At 42.8% G+C, this 21034-nt stretch overlaps 1 protein-coding gene across 7 annotated transcripts in view; it reads right to left on the bottom strand.

The window, feature by feature from the left end:
- LOC118091519 (endonuclease domain-containing 1 protein-like) overlaps window positions 1-21034 on the bottom strand; it is a 41415-nt gene that overhangs the window by 1641 nt on the left and 18740 nt on the right. For 3 of the 7 annotated variants that reach the window (XM_088652600.1, XM_088652599.1, XM_088652601.1), the window contains one exon: window positions 491-801. In XM_088652600.1, coding sequence (XP_088508726.1) covers window positions 491-778 — 288 coding nt within the window. In that variant the 5' untranslated portion in view covers window positions 779-801. The other 4 variants (XM_060279216.2, XM_060279215.2, XM_088652602.1 and 1 more) reach the window with 4 other exon arrangements.

Genomic DNA, 21034 nt, shown 5'->3' with positions numbered 1-21034 from the left:
ATAATAATAATAATAATAATAATAATAATAATAATAATAATAATATATTTATACCTTGCCCATCTAGCTGGGTTTCCCCAGTCGCTCTGGGCAGCTCCCAACAGAATATTAAAAGCACAATAAAACATCAAACATTATAAACTTCCCTAAACAGGACAGCCTTCAGATGCCTTCTAAAAGTCAGATAGTTGCTTATTTCTTTGATATCTGATGGGAGGGCGTTCCACAGGGCGGGCGCCACTACCAAGAATGCCCTCTGCCTGGTTCCCTGTAACCTCACTTCTTGCAGTGAGGGAACCGCCAGAAGGCCCTCGGAGCTGGACCTCAGTGTCCGGACTGAACAATGGGGGTGGAGAAGCTCCTTCAGGTATACTGGGCCAAGGCTTTAAAGGTCAGCACCAACACTTTGAATTGTGCTCTGAAACATACTTGAACACAGGTGGAGACACAGAGTTTAAAGTGGCAGCTCTTGTCTGCTTAGACCTCTTACCTGGGGTTCAATCCTCCATGTATTCGGCCTCTTTGCCTGCCCAGGGTTGTAGATGTAGGCAGAAAAAACTGGGATGCGATTGTCTCGGTCGTACAGAGTGGCGAAACGATACTGGTTTTTGTACCGCTGGCAAATCTGAGCTGGGCGCGGGGGACCCAGCCCAATACTCGGAGGGGTTCCTCTGAAGAAAAACTGGGGGCAGGAGTCTTCAAAAGAGGTCACCACCTCGGTGCTCCCTGGCGAGATAAGCTGGCACACCGCGACGAGGAGCAGAATCGGCAACATCATGAAGGCTCCTCAAGATCGAGCGGCTGTTTGGAGAGACGCTTGTTTAAATGCATAGTTTCATTAGCTGGAAACAACCCCTTAAGAGTCTAACACACTAACCTAGGTTTGGGGAACACTTGGCACTCCAGATATCGCAGAACTACAACTCCCATTAGCACCAGCAAGCACAGCCAATGGCCAGGGGTGTTAGAAGTTGTCTTTCCCCACACCTGCTCTAACCACTATCCCACAATGGATCTCATTTCCTCCCACCTAGGGAGGGAAGGATCTGATATACTTCAAGTCTCTCCATTTCTCCAATCTTAAATTCAGGTCCCCACATTTTCTGCAGGACCTTTAGTGCTAATTTCTCCTAAATAAACACATTCTGAATACATTTATTTAAGCGTGCATATTTTGCAAGCTGTTTCTTCTAATATGACACAGTTTGTGTGTTGTTATCTTCACTTATGCGTTCAGTTTTTTAATGCAAACTTTCCTTTCACATATGCAGTTTTGGGAACACTGCTTAGCTGGAGCACAGCATCGCAAAATCAGCAGAAATGTGATTTATGAAGGAAAGCTATTGTTGGGTCACTATGTTCTGGTTCCCAGGGTGTTTCGGGAAGTGTGGTAGAACCAGCTCTAAATGCAAAGTGATTTAGATTTCTCCCCCGCCCTCATCTCCACTGCATATCCCTCTGCTTAAATAGTCAGGTGATTTATTTACAGTATTTGTTAAGACCTATTTAAAGATCTAATCATCCACCTAGCAACAGCAGCGAGGCTGGAATTTGCCCAGCATCGGAGAGCTCAATCTCACTTCATTCTAAAGGGATGCTGGAGTAAGATAGGTCAGTTAGCATTTGCAGAAAGTTACGAAGCGCAAGAGACAACGTAGAAGGGTTAAATCTAAAAGATCATTTTCAGTTATTTGGTTTCCATTTGTCAAACTCATTTTACAACAACAGGGAGCAGTCAGTCCTTCATCCAGCTCTCCACCGTCCATTATGGACTGGTGTTAGAGCTAGACATTTTTGGCCTTTAGCTTTAAATCTTTAAATTAGCTTTGTTGGCCTTCTATATTGCTGCATCTGGACAGCTCAGTTGGTTAGAGTGTGGCGCTGATAAAACCAAGGTAACAGGTTTGATCCCCATACAGGACCATTTGCGTTTTCCTGCATCACAGGGCGTTGAACTATAGATAATCCTCAGGGTCCCTTCCAGTTCTACAATTCCATTACACTCGTACCTTGGAACTCGAATGGAATCCGTTCTGGAAGTCCATTCGACTTCCAAAACGTTCGGAAACCAAAGTGTGGCTTCTGATTGGCTGCAGGAAGCTCCTGTAGTCAATCAGAAGCTGCGGAAGCCACACTAGATGTTCGGCTTCTGAAAATTGTTCAGAAACTGGAACACTCACTTCTGGGTTTCGATTGTTTGGGAGCTGATTTGTTCGGGAGCCAAGGCATTTGAGATCCAAAGTACGACTGTATTCCATTCTATGATTCTATTATCTTCTCCATGACCAAACAAAATGAAAAAAAATCCTTCCAGTAGCACCTTAGAGACCAACTAAGTTTGTCATTGATATAAGCTTTCGTGTGCATGGACACATGAAAGCTCATACCAATGACAAACTTAATTGGTCTCTAAGGTGCTACTGGAAGGAATTTTTCCATTTTGTTTCGACTACGGCAGACCAACACGGCTACCTACCTGTAACTTTTCCATGACTGTTTGACTGTTTCCTTCTTTCTGATCATTTCCAAACCACACCCAGTTTAGAGTCAAGCCTGTGTCCCATTTGTTTTTATGTGGTTTTTTAATGGTAAAAAATTCAATAAAAATCAGCTTTAAAAAGCGGGAGAGCGGAAGAAGGAAATTGTTTTAATAGAGAAGCTTTGTGTATATAATTTTTATTAAATTTTCTGTTTTACAGTTTAAAGTACTCATTTTTACATCCTTAAAATATCAATGACTTCCCTTCTTCTCTTTCCATGGTTCATTTTACATATAATAAACTCCTGCATATTTTACAGAAACTATACCTTTCAGTATTCCATTGTTATATCTAACATAACTTATTTACACTGTTGAATTTATCTGAATTTATCTTAATGCTGCTAGCGTTTTCAGCTGTACACAGTTCTTTCTCATATATTCAATAAATGTTTTCCAATCTTCTCTCAACATATGTTATTCTTGTTCTCTTATTCTATGTTAAGTCTGCAAGCTGCGCATATTCTGCCAACTTAAGTTGCTGTCCTTTGGTTGGGACCTCGCTCGTTTTCCATTTTTGGGCTAACAAAACGTGGGCCGCAGTAGTGGCATTCATAAATAACCTTTTTTGACACCTGGAAATTTCAGTCTGAATTATCCCCAACAAAAAGGACTCTGTTTTTTGGGGAAAACATTTTTCCCCATACATTATGCATCATTTCCCAATACTCTTTTACCCTTTTACAAGTCCACCACATATGAAAGAATGGTCCCTCCACATCTTTGCATCTCCAGCACTTATCTGATTCAATCTTATACATCAGGCATGTCCAACAGGTAGATCGTGAACTACCAGTAGATCACTGGATGTCTGTGGTAGATCCCCGGTAGATCAGTGGCTCCCCCCAAAGAAGCTAAAAAACTTTGGCTCACCTAAAAAAAATCTCAACATCTTTGACCTGAACCACCAAAAACAGGGTTTTCCTTCCTAAAAAAAAAGCTCAGCATCGCTTTCCTCCTCCCTAAAGAAGCTCAACAACTTTGGCCTGAACCCCCAAAAAGCGGGTAGATCACTGCCAGTTTTTAACTCTGTGAGTAGATCGCAGTCTCTTGGAAGTTGGCCCACCCCTGTTATACATCTTAGCAAACCTACTCGGAGTTAAATGCCATCTGTAGATCATTTTAAAGTAGTTCTCCTTTACCTTCTGGAAGGCTGACGCTGGATTGGTCGACTTGTTCTCCTCCAGGCAAGGCAGAAGAATATAAGCAACGTGCAACCCTGAGATTGACAGCTTAAATATGGTTCCAAAGGAAAGCGATAGCAGGCTATCTAGCCCCTGATTAACTTCCTCCAACCGTTCTTTGAATACAGTTTCCAATCTATGTGGGTGCCCAAATTAGAATGCGCTTTTTCTTCTTCTTATGCAGGAATTTCTCAAGGTTAGGCAATGATCCTTTTACTGTAAAGGAGTTATCAAACTGTTTGTGGGATAAAACTCCCTGGCCAGCTTCTGTCTCCGATTTTGTGAGAAAGTGCCCAGATGACTCGGCAGCTGGTGACCCAATATTTATTGCCAAACTCAAGTCTTCCACCTTATCTTGACCCTGAAACAGTACGGTAGGGTGACAAGCTCAATCAGATATTTGTCATGCTCAGCTGTAAAACGGGTGAGGATCCTGAATGTGTTCTTACTCGTCAGGGCTTTCAGGCAGAGCACAGTGTGTTAGGAATGGATGTGGGGAAACTCTCATTCTAACACCTTTGCATAGCAGCACAACCCATTACAGAACCAGGAAAATACAAAATTATTCTCAGCACTGTATTCTTCCACAAAAGCAAACCAAAGCATTGTAGAATCGTAGAGTTGGAGGGGACCCTAGGGTCATCTAGTCCAACCCCCTGCAGTGCAGGAATCTCAGCTAAAGCTTCCATGACAGATGGTCACCCAACCTCTGCTGAAAAACCTCCAAGGAAGGAGAGTCCACCACCTCCTAAGGGAGACCATTCCCCTGTCGAACAGCTCTTACTGTCAGAAGGTTCTTCCTGATGTTTATTCAGAATCTCCTTTCTTGTAACTTGAAGCCATTGGTACAAGTCTTACCCTCCAGAGCAGGAGAAAACAAGCTGGTTACCTCTTCCATGTGGCAGCCCTTGAGATATTTGAAGATGGCTAGCATATCTCATCTCAGTCTCCTTTTTTACCCAGGCTAAACATACCCAGCTCCTTCAACCGTTCCTCATAGGGCTTGGTTTCCATCTTGGTCACCGTCCTCTGCACATGTTCCAGCCTGTCAATATCCTTATTAAATTGTGGTGCCCAGAACTGGACACAGTATTCTAGTTGTGGTCTGACCAACGCAGAATACAACGACAAATCCGTTTATTGTGAGGACCATGCCTGTACACAAATATCAACACAACAATAATTAGAAATATTAAAATTCATTGCCTACTATCCCAACAAAACCTTCATCCCACAAAACAGGAAGAGAAGGAAAACAAGCAACGAGTTAAACAGACAATGAAGGGGTCTTTACATTGTCATCCATAAATCTTTCCCTGGCTTTCATGGCCTTCATCACAAAAACCGCTACCGCATGGATAATACGTGGGTTTGCATCGACTAACAAAAATTTTACTCTATCTTCAGGATTGATTATAGAGTTGGGTATAAATTGCAGCATTGCATCTCTAAAGCCAGAGTAAATAGAGGAGGGCAATAGAGGAGGTAATGTATAAGATCCTCTTTAATTTTGATAAGGCAAGGGCATAAACGATGTTCTCCTGGGTTTTTTGTGAATCTACCGGTCAGATATGCAGTTGGCAATGTTTGAAACCGCGCCATACTGAAAGCTCTCTGAAGGGTGGGATCAGTGATCTCCACCAAGTAGTTGGCACAGATTTTGATTTCTTTTACTCGGAGAAAACCCAGAATTTTTAATCTTCATGGTGTCCAAAAAGGCGTCTTTTTCAAAGATCCATTCCCGAACTTTATCAGGGCTCCACAGTTTGCGAGAGTATTAAACTCAGGTAGATTGTATCTGGATAGAATATCTAATAGGTTTTGACGCCAAGTAGTATTATGTGGGACCCAGGTGGCGCTGTGGTTAAACCACTGAGCCTAGGGCTTGCTGATCAAAAGGTCGGCGGTTCGAATCCCTGTGACGGGGTGAGCTCCCGTTGCTTGGTCCCAGCTCCTGCCAACCTAGCAGTTCAAAAGCACATCAAAATGCAAGTAGATAAATAGGAACCGCTACAGCGGGAAGGTAAACGGCGTTTCCATGTGCTGCTCTGGTTTGCCAGAAGCAGCTTTGTCATGCTGGCCACATGACCTGGAAGCTATACGTCGGCTCCCTCGGCCAATAATGCGAGATGAGCACGCAAACCCAGTCACGACTGGACCTAATGGTCAGGGGTCCCTTTACCTTTACCTTAGTATTATGTTGTAAAGATACAATGCAGAATAGAGTGGGACTATTACTTCCATCGATCGGAACACTTCACTTCTGTTGATGCAGGCCACAAATCCGCAAGAGCTTTTAAAAAAATAAAGTACAGCCTTCGTAGCTGTGGCTGTCTTCGCCACCATGAACACACACGTCACTGGCAGGATTGCCAATTGATTAAAAACAAACAAACAATCAGGTGGTGCTTTTCATGGAATTGGGGAAAGCATCATTCTCTTCAGTTTGGTTTCAAGAAGAATCAAGTCAGACTCAGAAGTGCACAATAGTTGCCAACCTTAATCATAGGAAAAGACAAAGGTACCTTTAAGAATAATAATAGTAATAATAATAATTTATTTATACCAACCGAATATTATAATTTATTATAATATTATATTATTATATATTATATTATAAATAATTTATTTATACCAACCGAATATTAAAAACACATCAAATTAAAAACTTTCCTAAACAGGGCTGCCTTCAGCTGTCTTTAAAAGTAAGACAGTTGCTTATTGCCTTGACATCTGTTGGGAGGGCGTTCCACAGGGTGGGCGCCACCACCGAGAAGGCCCTCTGCTTGGTTCTCTGTACCTCACTTCCCGCAGTGAGGGAACCGCCAGAAGGCCCTCGGAGCTGGACCTCAGTGTCTGGGCTGAATGATGGGGGTGGAGACGCTCCTTCAGGTATACTGGGCCGAGGGTGTTTAGAGTTTTAAAGCTCAGCACCAACACTTTGAATTGTGCTCGGAAACGTCCTGGGAGCCAATGCGGGTCTCTCAGGACCGGTGTTATATGGTCTCGGTGGCCACTCCCAGTCACCAGTTTGGGTGCTACATTCTGGATTAATTGCAGTTTGCAGGTCACCTTCAAAGGTAGCCCCACGTAGAGCGCATTGCACTAATCCAAGCGGGAGATAACTAGAGCATGCACCACTCTGGTGACACAGTCTGCAGGCAGGTAGGGTCTCAGCCAGCGTACCAGATGGAGCTGGTAGACAGCTGCCCTGGACACAAAATTGACCTGCTCCTCCATGGACAGCTGTGAGTCCAAAATGACTCCCAGGCTGAGCACCTGGTCCTTCAGGGGCACAGTTGCTCCATTCAGGACCAGGGAGTCCTCAACACCTGCCCAGCCCCTGTCCCCCAAGAATAGCATTTCTGTCTTGTCAGGATTCAACCTCAATTTGTTAGCTGTCATCCATCCTCCAACCGCCTTGTATTGTGTCTGACCATTGGTCCATCTATCTCAGCAGTCTTGACACTGGCAGGCAGCACTTTCTCCAGGGTTTCCGGCAGGGCTGTCTCACCCCAAAGCCCTGCCATAGATGACTGGACCTTGCCGGACGCTCTGCCATTGAGCTCCAACATTTCTCCAGCTAGGATATGCAATAAGTTGCAAGGATTTCTCATTCTGGCTGCAGTGCACCTGCCAACTGAACAAGACCTAATAAGGAAAGCAAAATTACATGCCTCTAGTAAAGGTAAAGGGACCCCTGGCCGTTAGGTCCAATCACAGACGACTCTGGGGTTGCGGCGCTCATCTCACTTTACTGGCCGAGCTTCCGGGTCATGTGGCCAGCATGACAAAGCCACTTATGGCGAACTAGAGCAGCACACGGAAACTGCGTTTATCTTACCGCCAGAGCGGTACCTATTTATCTACTTGCACTTTGATATGCTTTCGAACTGCTAGGATGGCAGGAGCTGGGACTGAGCAATGGGAGCTCACCCCATTGTGGGGATTCGAACCGCCAATCTTCTGATCGGCAAGCCATAGGCTCTGTGGTTTAACCCACAGCGCCACCCACGTCCCTCTACATGCCTCTAGATCAGCAATAAATGCTCTGTGCCTGGACGCACCGAGAATTTGCTTGGCACAGTAAAATGTTACAAAACAAAAATGATTTCTCGGTTTCCTTTTCCCACACTTGATGAACAGGTTGTGGGGTTTTTTGGGGGGGGTGGGGTGTTTTTAAAAAGGTCATTTGCCTATAGTGAGAAGCATGCCAAGCAAAACTGCAGGAACTCTGGCTAATGTGAGTCAAAGGCTGTCGGCCTGCTAGTGACTTCTCAAAAACCCAAAGCTCAAAGTTTCCCACTCAGGTTCAGAATAGTTTCCCCTTTTCAGTTTCCACAACTGGGTTATTTGTGGTGATCTATGCCAGGCAGAGTTTGAATGTTAAAAATGAGCTCTGTAACCAGAGCCTATGTGTTTGTTTATTTATTAGAGCAGGGGTGTTGAACCAGGCTTGTGTGATGAGCATGCTGCTTTTTGGAAGTGAGTTGTGGGCAACTTAACACCCACAAGGAGGGACACCTAAATGCCTTCTAACAAGCGCCATATCAGGAAGATTTGGGGCATCACATGGCAGGACAGGGTCTCAAACAAAGATGTGCTTTCCCAAGCCCACATTCCCAGCATGTTCTCACTCCTGTCTCAGCGATGTCTGCACTGGCTCATTCATGCCCACAGAATGGAAGAAGGCAGGATCCCCAAGGATGTGCTCTATGGGGCTTCAGGCACCAGACCCATGGTCAGACTAAGACTGTGTTACAAAGAAGTCTGCAAATGTGACATGGAGGCTGGCAACATCAACCCCACCGTGTGGGATGACCGCAGTGCCTAGTGACAGACAGATCATGCATCCACAGCGGTGACAGGAGGAGGAATAACCACTGGGAGGAACGCAGAGAATATAAACGCCATGGAGCATCTGCAGCAGCACAGCTGTACGCCTTTGTCTGCCCCAGCTGCAATAAAACATGTCTCTCCTGTATCAGTCTCTACAGCCATAGCAGGTGCTGCAGCCTACCAGTAGTCTGTCTTCTTTCCCAAAGGTGCATTGCTCCATTGTCTTCTGAGACAGATGGATGCCAGCAACAGGTGGTGAATCTGTACTGCTGAACTACAAGTCCCATCACTCCTGACCATTGTGTCCAAAGAGCTTGTCTTGATGGGAGGGGGAGCCCAGCAATACCTGGAAGGCCACAAGTTCCCCTCACTTGCACTAGAGGGATATGAAACAAATTTTAAAAATTCCTTCCAGTAGCACCTTAGAGACCAACTAAGTTTGTCATTGGTATGAGCTTTCGTGTGCATGCATACTTCTTCAGATACACTGAAACAGAAGTCACCAGATCCACACATATAGTGAGAGGGGCCGGACTGTTTATGGCTGCATTTCGGTCTTACAGGAAGAATTTACGACTGATTACAATTGGTCCCACAGGAAAAGCAAGGGGTGAGATGGTTAAAGATAGCTTTATCATGCATAATGAGATAAGAATCCAATGTCTTTATTTAGACGAGGTTTCTCCGTCGTTTTAAGTTTGGTGATAAGTTGCGGTTAAGCAACTTCTCTTTCCAGTCTATTTCTTAAATTATTTTGTAATAAGACAGCTACTTTGAGATCTTGTATAGAATGTCCTGGGAGATTGAAGTGTTCTACTGGTTTCTCTGTCTTGTGATTCCTGATGTCAGATTTATGTCCATTTATCCTTTGGCGTAGGGTTGCCAGATGCCAACTTTGCTGCCACATACACTTGGACAACACCATTACTGGCCCCAACAACATCAAACATACCACCTCAGGACTATTTAATTGCTCATCTTCTAACATTGTGTATGCCATCAAATGCCAACAGTGCCCTTCAGCTCTCTATATCAGACAAACAGGCCAAACCCTACGCCTGCGGCACCCCTGACCATCATTCAAGGTACCCCAGGGTGCCACGGCACACTGGTTGAAAACCACTGCCCTAGATTATAACCCTCACTGGATATAGGATCTCAAGAATGGGAAGAATTGAAAGATTTTGACTACCAAAGAACGGGAACTGTAGCACAGAAAAAAGTACAGTCGTACCTTGGTTCTTGAACGTAATCTGTTTCAGAAGTCTGTTTGAAAACCAAGGCATAGCTTCCGATTCACTCAATCGGAAGCACCGTCGAATGTTAGGGTTCCAAAGAACGTTCAGAAACCGGAACACTCACTTCCAGGTTTGCGGCGTTTGGGAGCCAAAACGTACAAGTACCAGGGAATTCGCAAACCAAGGCCACGACTGTACAGAAATCAGCTGTCATTTGAATCTGCCTCTGGCATTAACCAGTCTGTGGATGTTACTTGTTTTTTATTTATTACATATACACTCCATGTTTCCTCTAAGGACCTCAGAAAGGCATACATAGGCACCCCCCTCCCCCCCAACCACTCTGTGCGGTAGGCTACGCTTACAGAGTTAAGTGAAAATGTCATTGTGGAAGAAAGTCGCTGTCAGCTTATAGAATCCTAGAGCTGTAGAGTTGGAAGGGACCCCGAGGGTCATCTAGTCCAACCCCCTACAATGGAGAAATCTCAGCTCAAGCATCCATGACAGATGGCCATCCAACCTCTGCTTAAAAGCCACTGACAGAGTCCACCTCCTTCAGCGGGGGGGGGGGGTCCTGTTCCACTGTCAGAAAGTTTTTTTCTGATGTTTAGTGAGAACCTCCCTTCGTGTAACTTGAAGCAGGAGAAAACAAGCTTGCTCCCTCTTCCATGTGACAACCCTTCATATATTTGAAGATGGCTCTCATGTCTCCTCGCTGTCTCCTCTTTTCCAGGCTGAACATACCCAGCTTCTTCAACTGCTCTTCATAAGGCTTGGTTTTCAGACCTTTGAGCATCTTTATATACCCTCTGCACAAATTCCAGCTTGTCAATATCCCTTCTTAAACTGTAGCGCCCAAAGCAGATCTTATTGTCAGAAAGTTTTTAGTAAATATACTTAGGAGCTGATAATGCCAAGGTTGCAGGTTCAATTCCTGTACGGGACAGCTGTGTATTCCTGCATTGCATGGGGTTGGACTAGATGATCCTCAGGTTCCCTTCCAACTTGATTCTATGATTCTATGTTTGTTTTGAGCTTATTATACTCAGTTAGACTTCCAAGTAAGTGCACCTAGCGGTGGGAACTAGGCATCTGGGTCCTATCCATGCTTACTCAGATTTGAGTCCAATTAAATCCATGGTGATTTAGCACAGAATCATAACTTTCTCCTACAAGTGTTAACTGAAGAGGAAGATTCCACTATGTTGAGACAGGCTTACTCCCGAGTAACCGTGCATACTTTTGCACAGTGGGACCCAAATCCTTGCATATATAGCTGTGATGAAGAGCGCTGGTTTAAGCTAATGGGTGCCTAATTGCATGATCGGATTGTTAATTGCTCAGCACGCAAGTGTGTCTACTGTATTTTGCACAGCGTCAGGAAAAGAAAGGGTTAATTTAAGGGCTCCACGTAGCCCTTTGGGAGTTATGGGGAAAACCCCGTAAAAAGTGCGCTATTTGCGTAAAATCCCTGAATGGTTTGTTCCAAACAGAAATCACTATGGGGGGAGGCATTTTTAGCTGAAACTCCAGTTTAGGAAAATAAAGACGCTGCAGACTTGACAGATATTTTAAAACACCGTATATGTGGGGGAAGTGATATTTGCGGACAGGACAGGGGCTTAGGGAGCAGCAGTGTTCCCAAACGGTTTTTAAGAAGAGCTCTTCACCTCCCCTCTTGCCCTTCCCGAGTTGGTACGATCCGCTTCTTTTTTAACCGGTGCTGCGGAGCTGCCCTTCTTTTCGGGGAAGATTTGCAGTTGAGGGAAGTTCGTTTTTGTGGGTTGGAGGGTTTTGCTTTCTGTTTAAACTTTGTGGTCCTTGCGCAGTTTCGTGTTAAATCTAAAAAAGAGAAAGGTTTTGCCCCCCCCAGTCAAGTTCTTACTGAGGGCTCCCCCCCTTTTTTTTAAGAAAAGCAGCATGCAAAATGATTAAATGACATTATAGGTGAAAACAATGGAAAATATTGGTGTGGAAATTTATCCTAGGTATCGTTCTGGGTATGTTTCTTTTTGCTTTGTTTTATTTGGCATCTGATATTACACTTGAATTTTTATTACAAACGTGGGAGAGAAATAGATAAAATGGGTCCAGGTATGGCCTCCCTTGGGAAAGCATTCCACAAGCAGAATAACAGCACTTGGGTTTCTTAGGTTCCTAAATTGGATAAATTTGCATACAAATGGCAGATACTTGTTCTTAAAATTTATTTCTTACATTTAGACATGCAACAGTTACATAAAATGATAGAGTAAAACCGTATATGCTCTAATAATTAGTATTACCATACTTTTATTTTTATGCTGCCCAGCCACTCTGGGCAGCTTGCAACAAAATACTAAAAATGCACCCATTCTTTCTTTTGGTTCAAAGATCCTCAGAACAGTTTCAAAAGCGAAATACAGGAAAAAACATGAGAAGTAAACACGTTCTGGATAATACACAGCGACTGCTTAATTCTTGCCTCTCAGAGAAATTTTGCCACAGCCTGAGTAATACCGGTACCATCTGTTTTATCCCCAAGGACAAGCTTGAGGTTGGTTTTATGATTTACAGGTAAATTTGCTGATAAGGGCTTTATTGGTTGGTTCCTGGCTTGTTTATACAGCCCACAGCATATGGGCGTAACCAGGATTTGCCGTTTAGGAAATGCGTTTAGTCTTGGCAAGTAGCTGGTGATAATTGGGGACTGACAAGATAACGATGGTGGTTTTTAATCATACCCATACTGAATTCTGGATGCGAATGGGTCCGCAGGTTACATATGATTGAGAGTGGAGGTCTCTGTAAGCGATACCCCATAGCCTCTGCCTCAGGGATTTAAGGGGTGGTAACCCAAATCAGAGAAAAAAGATGGTGAAAGTATTACATCTCTGAACAGAGAGACAGGCAGAAATGCGGGGGGGGTGTCCCCATAGTCAGAGGGAAGATGGATTTTAGTGAAGGAAGGGGTGGTTTCAGTTCCATGGTAGGACTGGAAACCCGATTGAAATGGAAGGATCCCAATGGTCTACATCCTCCAAATTTCCTTGGGAGTTGTTCAGTGACTATGCGCTGCATCCCCTTGCCCAGGAATAGAATGTTGGAGACGAATCGGCCCTAATGGCCGGGTCCAAATATGGTTTATTAAAGCAGTTTGATTATGGCTTCTTGCAGGGGTTCTGTGAGGACCCTCTCAACAGAGGGAATCCTTCACCACCCCAGGGAGATAGGTTTCACTAGTCTAAGCAGCCTGTCCACATCCTCAGAGGTAACAAGTTGATAATAATAATATAATAATTTATTATTTATACCCCGCCCATCTCGTTGGGTTTCCCCAGCCACTCTGGGCGGCTGCCAACAGAACATTAAAATACTTTCCGAATCTTTGCAAAAATGTTTACAGGAGATCTTGGGAGTCTTTATTGGACCCCAATGGCGAAGATAGTTATGTTGGACTACAAGCCTCCTGAGAAGGGTCTCCTGTCCTCTGCTGATGCAGTGGGTGACGAACGAGGTCCTATTTACCATCACTTGGTAGGCTCAGTGTTTAAATTGGGAGAAAATCAAAAGATAAATACGTCTTGTCATGCATAAATTAAGATAATACAAAGGAACTAAGGGGAGGGAAGTTGAGGGATTTGAGTAATCCCAAAACGTGGATTAAATCAGATTTCAAACTCTATTCACATATTTCGTTCTTACATTTTTAAATTTACTTTTAAAGTGATTTTGTTTAATTGTGAAAATTTATTATAAAAAATAATTCATGCTTGCTGTAATTAGCTGGGCCCTATGCTTTCTTTAAACTTGCACAACGTTTTCCTCCCCGCCCCCACACCATTTCAATAGCAAGCCCCAGTCAGGCCCCAACCACCACAGCCACAAAGGAGCACCATATCTATCCTCCTTGAGTATGCCTGGTGCCTGTCAGCCTGCCTCTGTCTTGCCAAATGCAAGATTGTATTGATTCTCAAACTAATTTTAAAAGAACCAACACAAGTGGTTGAGAAGATTAGATTTTATTCCAAATAGCAAGCAGTATATACATTACCAACCAAGCTACTGGGAAGCCCTGTCAGAAGTGGTGAAGTGACCCCCAGGTAGTCTTTTTTATTTTTAATTATTTTATGAGAATTTTTACATCCATTGTATTATCTCCTTCCAATTTGTTAGATTTCCTATACAATTTTCCCTTCCCACCCCCCACCTCAGCCAAGGGGCACAATGTCTTTAATTTCCACCGAATGTCTTTTGTTCCAGTAGTGGTTATCCATCGAAGATAGGGGTTCCATCTGGTCCTTATCATAGTGGATTTGACCCTCCATGTTGTTTCCTGTACCATGACTGCAGCAATGTCCAACTGGATAAAGTCGAACAAATAACTAGACCAGACCTCTGCTGTCCTGTCCATTTTTCTCTGTCTTTACAAGCTAAAGCTATTGTTGCCTTTCCTGCTAGTATCATAGCTTTAAAGGTGAGCTGGTCACCTTTCTCTATAGCCGTGTTTCCACGTATACCCATTGTCATGAGGTTGAAGTCTATAGATAATTTCACTTTAAAAACGTCATTAATAACCTTAAGGATTTTATTCCAGAATCCCCTTACCTCTGGGCATTCCCAATACATATGGGAGAACCATCCCTTAGCATGTTCACAGTGCCAGCAGTTAGGCTTCAATCCTGATACAATTTTAGCTAGTTGGGCCGGAGTTCTGTACCATTTTAGGGAAAAATAATAATTCCAGCTCCCTAAATTTGCTTACTTTAATCCAGGGGTCCCCAGACTACGGCCCGGGGGCCGGATGCGGCCCAATTGGCCTGCCAATCCGGCCCGCGACGACCCCGGCCGCCCGCCGGCAGCCGCCCGCTCTTATGGCGCGCAGCGCGGCAGCGCTCTTCCGGGTCGGGAAAAAAGCGCCGAAAATCCTTTGTGTGCATGCGTATGGGCCTCTCCCGACCCGGAAGAGGTCATTTCTGGTGCACTTCATCAATCAGCCGATTCACTTTGGTACCCAATCGAGCACATGAAAAAGTACCTGGGAGTGAGGTTGAGATGCTCTGGCAGATAGGAAAGTGGGCAAGACTGTCTTTTTCAAGCTGTGACTTCCATAGGCGCAGTTTCTCCTGGAAAGCTATTATTGCCTCATACATTGAGGTTATGACTTGTTTGCGGCCCTGCAGCCTCAGATTCGTCACGTGAAACCAGGGGGTTGGCATACTTCATGCGATCGATGTCCCGCGCGATGGTCGTCGGGATTAAAGGGAGAAGCCTGGATCTTACTGAATCATATAGAGAACAGTAAAAGAAAAAGTGTATATAGTCCTCAATCTTTCCCTCATTGCATGGGCAGAGTCGGAGGTTCAGTGGTGTTTTGGAAAAAACGCTGTGTAGGAATGCTGTAGGTATGACATGGAATCGGGCTAGTGTGAAAGCCCTTCTTAGCTTGGGGTTTGTCAAATCGCACAAATAGTGGGCCAGAGATCCAACTGCCTTCACGTGGGGAAGCCACGTGGAGAGTTTAGCCGCCTTAGATTGTGCTAGATTGAAAGCTAGCTAGAATCCAGCTGTGAATTTTGTCGCTATCCCATGAGGTCAGGGCAGCAAAGTCTGGGAGGGAGTAACGATCACAAATGGATTCCATGGCCTTAGACCAGCTGCTACTGCTGGTAAAGGCTGTGAAGGCTTGTTTAGCTAGTGGGGAGTTCTGGATTCCTGCAAGGGATTTATAGTAGACTAGTATCATTATAGTAGTATCATTTATACCGGTAGTCGACCAGTATCATTAAATTAATGGGTGCTAGAACATATGTGGTGAAACATTTGTAAAAACAGACTTGTTACAGTGCATAAAAAAGTGGACAACCATGCAGTTGATTTGTATCTTATCGTATTTATTTTTTAGAAATGTTAAAGAAGAATAATTTGAAAAATTTCGCTTTTTTATTTTTATGTAGTAAACAAAAACAATTAAGGTACGGTAAATGTTGCTTAAGTGCAAACCTTTTCAAACAATTGTAAATAAACAAAATCAGTAGTTTTTTTAAAATATTCTTGTCTTTTGGGGGGGGGTGGGGGGTTATGTTGAACTTCTATAAGATTTCTTTATAGACAACATTCCTTGTGAATATTCTGTCACAGTTTTCCAACAGTTTGCCTTGGTTAGGACCTTCTACGACCTTCACCATGATATCATTAAAACTCCTTACTCTTGATAATGCAGCATATAACGGACCATGGCTGAGTTCTGGCAAGTAAATTCCAACTTTTTCCAAGGTTTGCCCCTGAGATTTGTTAATTGTCATGGCAAAAGCTAATGTTACTGGAAATTGTCTTCTTCGTAAGATAAACGGTAAATCAGTTGTTGTTGGAGCCAAATCCATACGGGGAATAAAGACTATGTTTCCTTCCACTGAACCTGTTATTACTTGAGCAATGATGTGGTTGTTCTTAAGTTGTTTGACGATGAGACGGGTGCCATTGCACAAACCTTTTTTAGTGTTTAGGTTTCTAAGGAGCATAATTATAGCGGCCTTTTTAAGGTTGAATTTATGCTTAGGCATACCTGTTGGGGTTATTTCATTGAGGAACTCAATTGGATAGTTTTGAATATCTTCCTCACTTGAGTCATCAATTGAGTTTGAGCTGAGGTATGTCACGGTCTCTCCTAAAGTGTTAAGCACCTCTTCATTTATGGAGTTTACATCACAGTTCTTTGGGCAAAGAATAGATTTTTTTTGCTAAGTTAGGGACATCTGTAACAGGAATTTTGTCTCCAAAAAAGTCTTTTATAATATCTCCTGTGCATAAAATTTTGGAAGGTATTTCAATTACATCTTCAGGCAAACCGTCAATGTGTGGTTGTATCACCACTGCCAACTTTGATCAGCCAATTGCCGAAATCAGTGTCAACTGAGCATATATTCTTTTTAAGTTTTAAGTACTTGGAAATTAGTCCACAATCTATTATACCTAACACAGGCCTCAACAAATTTTGTCCGGTCACCGTGAGGTACCACGGGAAGTGTTTGCCTGAAATCTCCTCCAAGTAAGATTACTTTTCCTCCAAACGGTTTGTTGTTGTCCATTATTTCTTGGAGTAGTCTGCTAACCACTGCAAGAGCTACAGAGGGGGCCATAGTACATTCATCCCAAATTACTATTTTTGAATTTCTTAAACGTTCAGCATCAACAGAATTGAGTCGTATATTTGATTTGTATTCTCAACTATAGGCACAGGTAACTTGAATTGGGAGCGGTATGTTCTTCCACCCTCAAGAAGATTGGCTGCTATACCTGTGGAGGCAACAGGTAGTGCAATATTTCCTTGTCCACGAACTGTGCTGAGCAGGGTCTTGTAAATATATGTTTTACCACTACCTCCTGGGCCATCTATGAAAAAACAGTGGTTGCTAAGGTTGTCATTTTCAGTTGCTTGCAATATTGTTTGTAAAGCTGTTTTTTGTTCTTTGTTTAATGTAATTGTCATTTCTTCTGCTTTTTGTTTTTCAAAGACTTGGTTGTAGTTTTCTGCAAGTCTGAATTTGGTAGTATAGGTGGTAATCCAAAATCTTCACATTTTTCCCCATGGAGTAGTAGAATGTTACATATTTCCTGTAACGTGATAGAACGGCATATTGTGCATTCATCATTGTGATGGATATGTTTTTGAACAATATCTTCGGTGAGGTACTGTTCATATTTTACAAAAAGATCATTCATGTTCTGTAGGGAGGCAAATACACAAATGTACGTAAATAACTCTTAGTTGTTTTGGCATGCTGTATTGGATAGCATCTTCCAAAGTGTTCTCCCACACTTGATCATCATTGATGAGGCCTCTTTCTTTCGCAGCATCTTGGAAACTGGGATAGATATTTCCATTGATAGTTCTCAGATCTTCAAATGATACTGCACCGGGAACATGTAGCAATAGGAGACGCATGCAGTAGCGTTCTGGATCTGATGGTAAATTGACAGAATACATTCGTCCAATGATTTTTTCAGCACCCCGCTGTCGTAATTTCCATGTACTGGTTTCAGAGTCAAATACATAGTGTATTGGAATGTCTGAATATGAAATTTTCCTTGCTTGCTCTTGCTCTTGATTTAATTTAAACCAAGCCGTCAATTGAGTATTTCTTGCTGAAGCTCCCTGGGCTGCTGTATTGATGTCATTTGGATTGGAAAATACAGATTGTTCATAAGGCAGATGCACTGCTAACCTATGGATGGTATGTGATTGGTAATGCATTTCAAACCCATTTAAACGCCATGCTGCTTCTGGAGCTCTGACGTATCTGGAATCCATGAAGGTCTTAATTTCATCATGATTTAAAGTGCCTTGTTCTTGAATCACAACATTTGCACAATCATGACCTTTGTACACATATTTAAAAAGGTATTTGACACTTTTTATGGAAGCACAGACTTCAACTTTAATGTGGCAATTGTACTTGAGGGCAAGATGTGGATTATATGGTACAACCCAATGGTTATCTACTGCCCTGCCATTCACAATTGAAGTTTGGTTTGTGTTTCTTCTATATTTTGGATAACCATTTGTATTTGCTGATGTTTTTTCCTGGAATGGTTTTGGAAATTCCTTAGTGCATTTGTTATTTGACATACATGGTGAATTAGGATTGAGTGGTCCGCATGGTCCATGAATCATATGTTTTGTAACATATGTGGTAAACCCCTCTTCTGAAATTCTATTATAGACAATTGCTTTTGGTACTCCAAAAATGTTTTTTACAGAGATCATCAATTAAAGCTTTCAGTTTTAGATGAAATACTCTTGCAACTAAATCAGGTCGAGCATCAGTAGTTTGGCCATGTTGTAGGTTTTCAACAATCTCTTCCCATTTGGGGTTGCACGTCATTGTAATAAAAAGATCAGGTTTGCCATATTTTCTAACAATTGCCATTGCATCTTGATAATTTTAGAGCATGTTTCTTGGGCTACCTGCAAATGAGGAAGGTAAAATATATGTTTTTCCAGGAATCAGGCCTTTCTGATTGGATTCATTAATTAAGTGGTCCATCAATCCTGAGTATTTTTCAACTCGCAATTTTTGCTGATTTTGTCGTACGTAGTTGAGTCTGTTGGATTCAGTTTTTACATATGCATCAATTATATACAGTTGTGTAAGGTGGCCAGCATTTAAGAAGGGGTTAAAGTTGTGTCTGATGGAAAGACGATACCCGTAATATTGCATTTGTGTAACTCGAATTCTAGGATTTCGTGTTCTAACGCTTGAGGTCTGTGTTGCAAAGGTATATCAAATTCCCCAGCTTTGATCACCATAAGGGAAGAGTAATGGATAAACCATTTGTGTTTTTCTTTTATTTATATCTGTACTTGCTTTGCAGTGTATTAGAAGATCTCTTTCTAGTGGTGCTTTGGCATCATCATTTTGAAAAATGAAAGCAACCTCATTATGTTTTGGTGCATTATAGCGTTTTGGTGCATTATAGCGTTTTGGTGCATTATAGCGTCTTTGGTCATTTCTACGATCTTTTTCAACTTGGTACAACATTTCATGTCCCCATAATCTTGAGCCTCTTCACTTAATATGTTTATAGGTATATGATTGTTAGTGCGTGGGCATCTACTCTTAGGATTCCTTTGTTTGTCATAGCAGAGTTTCCACAGAAAAGTCTTCCTGCATCATCGCAGCAGCAGTCCAGCCTTTTCTTGGTGAATTCCCATTAAAGGAATAATTCATTTGGTTCTGTTAAAACCAAGAATTGGGGGGGGGGGGCGCAGTTAAACAACTTCCGCAAAATCCCAATCCCCACTTGTAGAACTCATGCCAGGACAATGACCATTGTCCTAGGCACCATGCATACACGTAACAGCAAAGATGCTCAGAAAAGCAGCCCGTAAAATTGTAGCAATAAGCAAATACCACATATCGTACTGTTTCCTCTGATTATCCAATATAAAAAACTGTAGAAACTTCAGATAATGCCAAAATTCAACGGCTAATGACTCCCCACATGTACACCCCACCCCTCCCCAGGGAATGGGAAAAAGGTAACAATGGACCAGATAGATATCCTTGATGGAGTTTGGTGAAGCTAATCTTTAGGAAAGCCCGGAGGACAAGGATAGTTGTAAATAGTTTAATTGTTCTCTTGGTGGTGGGTACTTAGTAGGTGTTGGGAACTGACTCTGATAACGGAGCTCTAATAACGGAGATGAATGATGGACTCACGTTACCATGCAAGATCTCCTCCTTAGTGACACGTTGGTGATGTATTGATGATGTACCTGGAAATGTATTATGGGAAGGGGGGAAGTCTTAAAAGTTGACGCAATCACATGCTCGGGGTTCTTAACTCCGTGTGTGTGTGTGAACCTTGTTGCAACAATAAATACTGACCGCTGATTGGCTTCTTTACTTGGCTGGATATTCCTTCTTTTGCTGACCAGGAGTGACCCGCAGGGAGTGGCACCCTGACGAGCTGGGCTGCGGAGTAAACCTGCACCCAGAATTTTTTCCGTAACAGTTCCTTGCTTAATGTCTTTATTAAGCTTTACACTGGTCATCATAAAGAAAAACAAATAAACATAACAGAATCTTTTCTCTCCTCAGCCATCCGGCCAGAGACATATTCTTGCAGCCTAACGCTGGCTCACTCACATCCTAAACACTCATTAACACTGACCCAGACTTAGCCTACCGCATGCTCTGATAAGGACACCTGTTGCTGGGAAAATTTTCCATTGCTTAGCGACTGTTCAAGGCCATTTACAAGAGCAGGAAATGTGCTCTAAGCCAAGCTTCCTAACTGCTTTTAGAATGTTTTAATTTCACGGCAGGGCCCACAGGGCCTGGTTGTCAGGTCCCTGGGTTAGGGCTAAGGTGGCAGCCCCTTCAATGGTTCAGGCCTCCTGCAAGGATGCCATTATAGTTCTTCGAAGAAATATATATAACATGTTTTAAAATGGTAAAAAAAAAATTAAAAATGAAAATGAAGAAAAATACATATATTAATTTTTATTTAAAAATAATAAACATACCCAGCAGGGGAGGACCCACGTGGGGTTTGTGATTTCAGCTCTCTTGACAAAACATGCTGGAGACAGTTCTCTAGTAACAGCTCTTTATTAAAGTGAACAAGACTGAAGACTGAGGAGAGGAAAGCTACATTTATAGGGACAGGGAACTAGCTAGGAAGGGATACATTTTGGAGGGAACAATATCAAGCAATCACAGTGCTGCCTTTTGGAGGAAACCAATAAG

Source organism: Zootoca vivipara, chromosome 9, assembly GCF_965207765.1.
Source record: "Zootoca vivipara chromosome 9, rZooViv2.hap1.1, whole genome shotgun sequence".
Lineage (NCBI taxonomy): Eukaryota > Metazoa > Chordata > Lepidosauria > Squamata > Lacertidae > Zootoca > Zootoca vivipara.
This window is presented reverse-complemented; position numbering and strand designations above follow the sequence as displayed.